Below are 9045 nucleotides of genomic sequence, written 5' to 3' on the forward strand. Positions count from 1 at the left end.
GTAGACTTTAGGATCTAAGCTCAAGAACAGTTTGGATGACGTAGGATAACCCGACCGATCTGATATTGTCTATTAGGCTTTCAGAAGACTTACTGCACATGATAGACTACAAATCGTCACTTTGTATGATGAAAGAAGTTATCATTACACATGTAGGATCTAAACTTGAGAACACTTTTGATGACCTAGGATATCCCGATATGGTAGACTACAAATCGTAGCTTTGTATAATGAAAAAAGTTACCGTTACACCCATAGACTTAAGGATCTAAGCTCCAGAATAGTTTGGATGACCTAGGATATCCAGAAAAATAGTCTACCTTTTTATGCTATTCAGCACTAAAACTACTGACAAACTTAGAAAAAAAAAACTCCATAATAACGCTTGGAAAAATTCCAGCTTCAGGGCTAGGGTGACTCAAAACGTCAGATTTTCAATAACAGAGCATCATGTGCTCACTAGCGTGGGACACAAAAAGACATTTCACTCCTGTACACTTTTTGAGTTCCATTTTGGCCCCATATAAACTGTGTAAAATATCAGATCGATCGGAGAAACTATATTTAAGCGCCAGCCATTTTAAGGTTTCATACGATTTAGTATGGGGAAAATCACTTTTTCAAAGAAAAATCGCCACAGGTTGCCCCTTAACCCCTAAAAATATATCGATGAATGATTTCTGTTGGAAATTTTACAAGGAACAAATCTTCTGAAGATCGCAAAGCGATCTAAGGCATGTGGAAAAAGCTATTGGCTGAATACCGAATGGCATGCAAACGCTGTTTAACATGTAAGGAATAACAATAAATAATAAAATCTCGTCAATTTATCGATCGTTTAGTCACACACTTCTAACAAATAAATACTTACTTGTTATGAGTAAGTCACAGTGACTTCAGCGCAAAAAAAAGTTTGCACCGCCGTGACTCTTCTGTGACAAGTGTGTTACTTAGGTATAAGAGGTTCTTAAAACCATCATAAAACCAAAATAAAGGGCATTAGGTTTTTTAACGGTTCTTAAAACCTTAACAAGCCTTATTGGCTATCACTACGTTACCTGGGCTGGAGATAAACCTGAATTAATCTTCACTAATCTCTAGGAAAGTCTTTCAGGAATAATAAGCCATACACGGAATAACTCACAAAATTTCCCTGAAAACCTGTGTAGAGTGTAGAGAAACCTCGATGATCAGGAATCATAAAAGTATCTCTTTTAGTGATGGTCTCGTCTCAAAACTTGCCTCACCGCGTTTCAAGCCAAAGTCTTAGTCATCCACTTTCGACCAAACTCCGCCACCTCCTCCATTCATCGTCGTTTGCTCTGGGTAATGGTGAAATTAGAATGAATACCCGCTGGGACCTGCACTGGCCAACAACCACAACAACATGAACCAAAAGATCCAAGAATCCAGGGAAACATCTTCTTCTTCTTCTTCTTCTTCTTCTTCTTCTTGGCGTAACGTCCTCACTGGGACAAAGCCTGCTTCTCAGCTTAGTGTTCTATAAGCACTTCCACAGTTATTAACTGAGAGCTTCCTCTGCCAATGACCATTTTGCATGTGTATATCGTGTGGCAGGCACGAAGATACTCTATGTCCAAGGAAGTCAAGGAAATGTCCTTTACGAAAAGATCCTGGACCGACCGGGAATCGAACCCGTCACCCTCAGCATGGTCATGCTGAATACCCGTGCGTTTACCGCCTCGGCTATATGGGCCCAGGGGAACATCGAGAATCCGAAAGAGACAAATGAGCCCGCAGCATGCTTGCATACTGATTGCTGACCGTCGTCGCGTCGTCGAAACCGGATGTTTGAATTAAGACCGTTGCTCTCCTTCAGCCCACCACAGACAGTAGGTGCTGAGCTAGTTTCGGTTATCAATACACTGTTTAAACGGGTGTTGGGTGTATGGGATACTTACTTAGTTGCACCATATGTTCTGTTGCAGTAGACAAATAAATACTGTACCAGGAGGAGCCTGCTTGATGGCGTTTCTTAAACTTGATACAGTGATCGAGCGGATGGTGGTTGGATACATATTTTTTGAAGGAATCCGTCTGGTATTTTATAAGCATACCCGTGAATCGCGGAAAATGCTTTCTGTAAGTAATTCGTCTGTTTATTACCCATTAGTATTTTGACGATCTTTTAGAAATTCTTTTAAAAAATGGCGGGAATTTCCGAAAATTTTACTTGATTTCTTGATGGAGCGCGTCCTGAAAGTTTAAATATTAAGTACCGTGATTTCTGGTGAAATTGATCACTTTTCGCAGTTTTTGGCGAATAATTTTAGAATAATTATCGAGATGGTTAAATTCAATGCTTTAAAACAAGTACGACCATGGTTTTCATCAGTCAAAGAGGTTGAAAATTCTACTGCAAATCACTTTATTACAAAAATATCATTTGAAATAAAAAATCAAAAATTTTACTTTCGGGGTGAAATTGATCAGTCAGTGAAATGTTGTTGTAAGTGTTGAAAATACTTTTTCCATCTGAATTAACCACCCCGGAATGCGAAAAGCTATGCAAAACTTTTACAAGTTTACTAAATTTTTAATTATTTAAGTTTGAAGTTTCATAAATCTATAGAAAACGCCTGAAAGTATGCATTTGCCATACTAAATATGTTATAACTTCCAGAAAAGTGCAATTTTATGCATAAATTTCCATATTTATAGAACTTTTGTTGACGAAATTGGATTTAGCGAATACTTGGCTGCTAGGAACATTCATTAGAATATTCATTACATGTGCGATACAGCTACGGCAACACAAGTTTGAAAGTGTCTTTGAAGTTCGCGTAACACGCAGTTTCGGAGAATATTGAATTTTATACATAAATATGTAACTAATTGGTTGTAAAACATGTAAATTCATCATTTAATAACTTTTGAGCCAGATGGTGGCGATTTTTACAAATTGTTTTAAGTTTAAAGCGTTATTTTCAACAAATAAAAATGGCCCTCACGACGATCAATTTCAACCCACTGATCAATTTCACCCGAAATCACGGTAGCTTGATTTTGATAGAGTAAGGTGGGGCAAAAGCTCGACCTTAGTTGATAAGTCAACCTATTTCAAAAAATCGAAGCAGATGAAAATAAATAAATACCGTGTGGTGATTCTACAAGCCATGAACTAAAATTTTGCTGAACAAAGTTACGCCAAATGTCTTTTCAATTTTGAGTTACAACACTTTTTATATGTGCGTGTTTTATTCGAACTCTTGCCCCACCACTGGGGCAAAAGTTCGAATCTAGTGTTTGTGGAATTTCGCTAACCGTAGCACACTATTTTGACACTTTGGTAATAGGAATACCTGAAACCACTTAATATTTGATGCTAGAACTGGAATACACTTTAAAATTCGATTTGGATTTTACCCAAATCAGGGTTAAATTTACTGCACCAAAAATTAGTAGTTTTCCGCCAAATTCAGATAAAACATCATTTTTTTACAACTCTAATCGAATTTTCTCACTAATTCCATCACTCTTAAAGATAATATGTACATTTTGCAGAATTTTAGGTTTATACCTAAAGTTGCCACATGCCTCGAACTTTTGCCCTACAATTCGAACTTTTGCCCCACTATGTGTAAAATACGATTTCCAAATCTTTTTTGCAAAAAGTTATACATGCTAGAGCATCTTCAAAATATACCTAGTTACGCCCCAAAATAAAATATCGAATTCGATTTCATTAAAATTTCATTCCATGCGTTGGAAGGGCCATCGCATGTTACAATTTTTTGATCTAAAACCAACATTTTGTCATAAGTTCTCGAAATATTGATCAATTTTCATAATTTTTGGAGTGAAAGACTCTTTTCCAAAAAGGGTTCGAACAACCTTGACTCCCGAAAGATATAATTTGAATATAGCTCAAAAACTTCAAAAGAAACTCTTGCCCCACTCGAACTTTTGCCCCACTTTACTCTACGTTGTTATAAAACTGCCACCAGCCAAAGCATTGAAAGGATTCTACTAGCATTTCAAGACCTTTACAGAAACTCTAGAGTATCTCAGCTTATTTCTATTTTTTTCTCAAAAGTTTACCAAAGCCCTTTAAGAAATTCTTTTGGAAAACTTTCTAAACCGTTAATCCTTGTTCAGTCGCTTCGTCGTCTACCCTCAGCGACACTACGCATACGATTGTTTAGTGAATAAAATATTGCTATTTTCTGTAGCCTAATCGAAAGAGCTCATTTTTTTTTTTTGAGTATAACGTGATTTTATTGGATTCAAATACCTTTGTTTTTATGTTTAAATTAACAAAACAGTTGTATTTTTCGCTGATAGAATGACAGTTCAACTGATAAAATGACAGTTCGACCCAAACAAAAAAAAAATCCCCATTCAAATTTTAAATGCATTTTAAAAATAGTTCCCGGACTCCAAAAATTATGAAATTTTGGATTTTGACTAATTTTCGGGCGGAGAATCCAAATCTGAAATAATCCGGATACCCCTAAAGAACCCAATTCGTATGTGTTTTAAAAATTTTATCATTCCATCCAAGGATTTTTTTTTAATTTCCAACGACGATTTAATTACATATTTCTTTAAAAATTTGATAGAATTTTCCTTTAGTCTAAGTCTAAGTAATCTCCTTTAATATTTTTTTTTGATCTTCTAAAAATGTCGTGAAAGTTCTTTTTTAAAAATCAAGCATGATTTTCCGGAAATTCCTACCAAGACTATTTTTAGAATGTCTTCTAAGAATTACTTCAGGATTATCTTTTAGAATTTCTCGCAGATTCGTCCACAGATTTTTCCAAGAATGCCTGCTTATATTTCTGCTGGCCCTTCTTCGAAGTTTTTTTTCAACAATTGAACGAAAAGAATTTTATGCAATTCAGTATCATAATTTATATTCTATACTATTCATTTCAGTATCTTAACACTCCCACTGCCATGCCTCCCAAACAGTGGGAACGGGAATTTCAACTTGATATAACTCAGCCATTTTTCATCCGATTTGCAAAATTTTTGAAGCTATGAATTTTCCCAGCTTTCTAGATGAGTATAAAATTCTCAAATTATGGATTTGACCAAAGTTCTATTTTTGAGTACTAAAAAACTCGGAGCAAGTACCTTAAAAATGCCGTTTTTCTGAAGCCATTTCGAATGAAAATTAGTTTCCACGCTTATTTTAATGTTGAATTGCCCATATTAATAAAGCAAAATTATTGCAAAGAAATATATGGAGATACTCATTATTTAAGACTATAAAATCTTCACAAAATTTTTTTTTTTTTTTTTTTTTTTTTGTTGGTTTTGATTGGTTTTTCTCGGTGATACTGAACTCGGTGATACGTGTCCATCCCATACATCCCGGGTCTCAGTGAGAAGGTGAGCAAAACGCTGAAACAGCACGAAATCACAGCTTCATTCAAGCCATGTGATAAGGTGAAAAACACGGTTTTCACCAAGCTCAAAGATGCCATACCACCAATGAAGCAAACAAATGTGGTATATTCAATTCCTTGTGGGGCGTGCGAGGAAAAAGAGTACATTGGACAAACGTCACAAACTCTAGACAAGCGCATTGCGCAACACCGAAACTCAATACGCACCAAAGCATCAGCTACGGGACTCACCCAACACGCGGTCGAAAACGGTCATCACTTTGACTTCTCCAGAACTCGCATTCTGGAGAGAATCGACAACTACGCGAGTAGGCTAACAGCCGAGGTGATCCACATAAAAGTAAAGAAAGACACGACAGTAAACTTGCAGCGTGACGTAGACGGATTCTCCAACACATACAACAATTTAATTAATAAACTGAAAGACGAGCAACAGCGAACCGAACGACGACACAGAGAAGTAGGCTAATTAATTAGAATGAAAAGTACCGCCTTGGGAAACGGACGGGCGGCGGATTTGTAAGTGTTGTGTTTTTGTCAATTTTATGAATTGTGAAATGTTTGTAATTTGTGAATGTTTTTTTTTTTTTGTTCTTTTCTATTGTATTTGTATGACAGTTTCTGAAGATGACCGAAAAAATAAAAAGAAAGTAGGTTGAAACGTAAAAACGACGTTTAATTGCAGTTCAGTATCACCGAGAAAAACCAATCAAAACCAACAAATAAAGCAAACGGTGATCAAAACCAAATAATATCAAATAGTTTGGTGAAAGAAAAAACGTGACAAAAGCACAATGTTTTTTGTGAATACCGTGAAAAGGAAGTACGGAAGACAAGTAAGCAGCTGGGTTAAATCACTGCTGAAAACGGCAATTAAGATGGCGAAAGCAAAAAACCGATTGAAGTTCATGCTCAATTGTCGAAGATGCAAACTAGTTCCAAATTGCCTAAACTATAAGCTCAGTTTGAACCTGGTGAACCCTGTTTCCGTGGCCAAACTGAACAAGCTAGTCCACAAACAGAAAATCAAACTGATTAGTGTGACAATCCAGGACACAAAAAGGACGCTCCAACGACTGAAGAAAACGAAGCAGTACCTGAAAAGGAAGGTCGAAGAAACTACGAGCGTCGAGGACTGGCAATACGTGTTGCAAATGGTGGAAAAAAGTGCAAGAAACACGTACACGAAGACGAAAACGGTAGAGACAAGAAAGCTGGAAGCGCTAAAGATGGAGAAAGTTCGGAGTCAACATCGGAATCGCGAATGGATCGAAAACACAACAATGGAAGAATTACCGGACTTCGTGGAGAGAACCCTTCTTCTCGGTCCCAACTTCAACATCCAAAACAGAAGAACGATTCCGTACGTAAGGTTCGTGGCCGACGTCGAAACAGCGATAAAGAGAAAACCCGAAGCAGAAGAAATTAGAGGCGAAGTTTCAACGATCATGTCGAACTACGTCAACTACCAACGACAGCCAAAGACGAAGGAGAACGAGTGGATACTCAAGGAGATCATAAGGACCCGAAAGTTCCTGAACGAGCATCCCGATCTGTACGTAACAAGGGCAGACAAAGGCAACAAAACCGTGGTATTGTCTGCTACGGAATATCGTGAAAAAATGGCGGAAATGGTGAGTGACACGAACACGTACAAACCGTTGAACGAAAACCCTACGAACCGTACCTTGAAGAAACTCAACACGATCATCGAGGAATGGTGGAAAGACGGTCACATCGAGACACAAACAAAAAACAGACTCAAGGTTTATAACTGTCACCCACCAAGAATCTATGGGCTGCCAAAAATTCATAAACCGAACAGACCTCTCCGCCCTGTAGTATCAACCATAGGAACTGCAACATATCGTGTGGCACAGTTCCTAGCGGAAATCTTGGGAAACGTCGTGGGTAAAACGCAGTACCATGTGCGCAACAGCTTCGATTTTGCTAATGAAATTTCGCACGTGGTCGTCCCAGATGGTTGCATCATGTACTCGCTGGACGTGGTATCCCTCTACACCAACGTCCCGGTCGAAAAAGTATACCAACTAGTGGAAGCAAAATGGGAAGAAATACAAGAGTACACCACAATTCCATGGGACAGCTTCAAACATGCCATGAAAACTGTCCTGGAAGCATCGTTTTTCCAGTATGACGGGAAATTCTACTGCCAAACAACGGGGGTCCCCATGGGATCCCCCCTTTCTCCAGTAGTGGCGAACCTCATCATGGAGAAGGTAGAACAGGAGGCCATAACACAACTAGAGGAGAAAAACATCACCCTGTCCATATACAGACGGTACGTCGACGACTGCTTCATTGTTGGGAAAAGAGAAGATGTGGAGAAAGTGGTGGAGCAGTTCAACGTCATCGACGAGAAGCTACAGTTCACCGTGGAGGAAGAAATGGATGAGGCACTTCGGTTCCTGGATCTCACACTCTCGCGAAGTGGTGAGAGGATTCGGAAAATGTGGTTCCCGAAGCAGAAAGATGGTCGCTATCTAGACTACCACTCGGAGAGCCCGCATACTCACAAGGTAAACACGATGATCGCACTCATCGATCGGGCACTCAAGCTCACGGACCCAGATCGAAGGGAGGAAAGCATTGGAATGGTAAAAAAGATTCTCCGCAACAACAACTACCCGGAGGATCTCATAAAACGTACGTTAACAGATCGAGTCCATCTACTCTACAACACGATGGAGAACGAAAAGAAAAAAGAGGAATCGAAAAAGTACGTGTCCATCCCATACATCCCGGGTCTCAGTGAGAAGGTGAGCAAAACGCTGAAACAGCACGAAATCACAGCTTCATTCAAGCCATGTGATAAGGTGAAAAACACGGTTTTCACCAAGCTCAAAGATGCCATACCACCAATGAAGCAAACAAATGTGGTATATTCAATTCCTTGTGGGGCGTGCGAGGAAAAAGAGTACATTGGACAAACGTCACAAACTCTAGACAAGCGCATTGCGCAACACCGAAACTCAATACGCACCAAAGCATCAGCTACGGGACTCACCCAACACGCGGTCGAAAACGGTCATCACTTTGACTTCTCCAGAACTCGCATTCTGGAGAGAATCGACAACTACGCGAGTAGGCTAACAGCCGAGGTGATCCACATAAAAGTAAAGAAAGACACGACGGTAAACTTGCAGCGTGACGTAGACGGACACGGTGTGTCTGGTAGAACAAATTTATTACAAAAAAATGGGCATCGCTAATTTTTACGCTACGTGAAAGTTGACGCTACCAGCTTTCATTCATGCCCAACATCGAAATATTCCATCGGGGGAACTTTTTCATACAAAAATTGGGTATGTTTGTTACGTAGAAATAGGGATTAATTTGGAACCGTGCATTTTGTATGGAGAAAAACAGTATTCTGAAAAAGTTGTTCGGGATCCCTCGGTGGATTTTTTTGAGGGACCCTGCAAATGAAAGCTGAAAGCCTCTATTTTTGAACAGCGAAAAATTTGACGATGCCTATTTTTTTGTTATAAACTTTTCCCATACACACGCCGTGCGGATTCTCCAACACATACAACAATTTAATTAATAAACTGAAAGACGAGCAACAGCGAACCGAACGACGACACAGAGAAGTAGGCTAATTAATTAGAATGAAAAGTACCGCCTTGGGAAACGGACGGGCGGCGGA

At 39.0% G+C, this 9045-nt stretch overlaps 1 protein-coding gene across 1 annotated transcript; it reads left to right on the top strand.

Moving 5' to 3' along the window:
* Window positions 1–6253: 6253 nt before the first annotated feature.
* On the top strand, window positions 6254–8530 carry LOC134284517 (uncharacterized; the record flags this gene model as incomplete). Its single annotated transcript, XM_062843473.1, has 1 exon — window positions 6254–8530. A coding segment is annotated over exon 1 (2277 nt), but the record flags the coding sequence as incomplete, so codon positions are not given.
* Between the last annotated feature and the right edge of the window lie 515 nt (window positions 8531–9045).

Source organism: Aedes albopictus, unplaced genomic scaffold (genome assembly GCF_035046485.1).
Source record: "Aedes albopictus strain Foshan unplaced genomic scaffold, AalbF5 HiC_scaffold_240, whole genome shotgun sequence".
Classification (NCBI taxonomy): domain Eukaryota; kingdom Metazoa; phylum Arthropoda; class Insecta; order Diptera; family Culicidae; genus Aedes; species Aedes albopictus.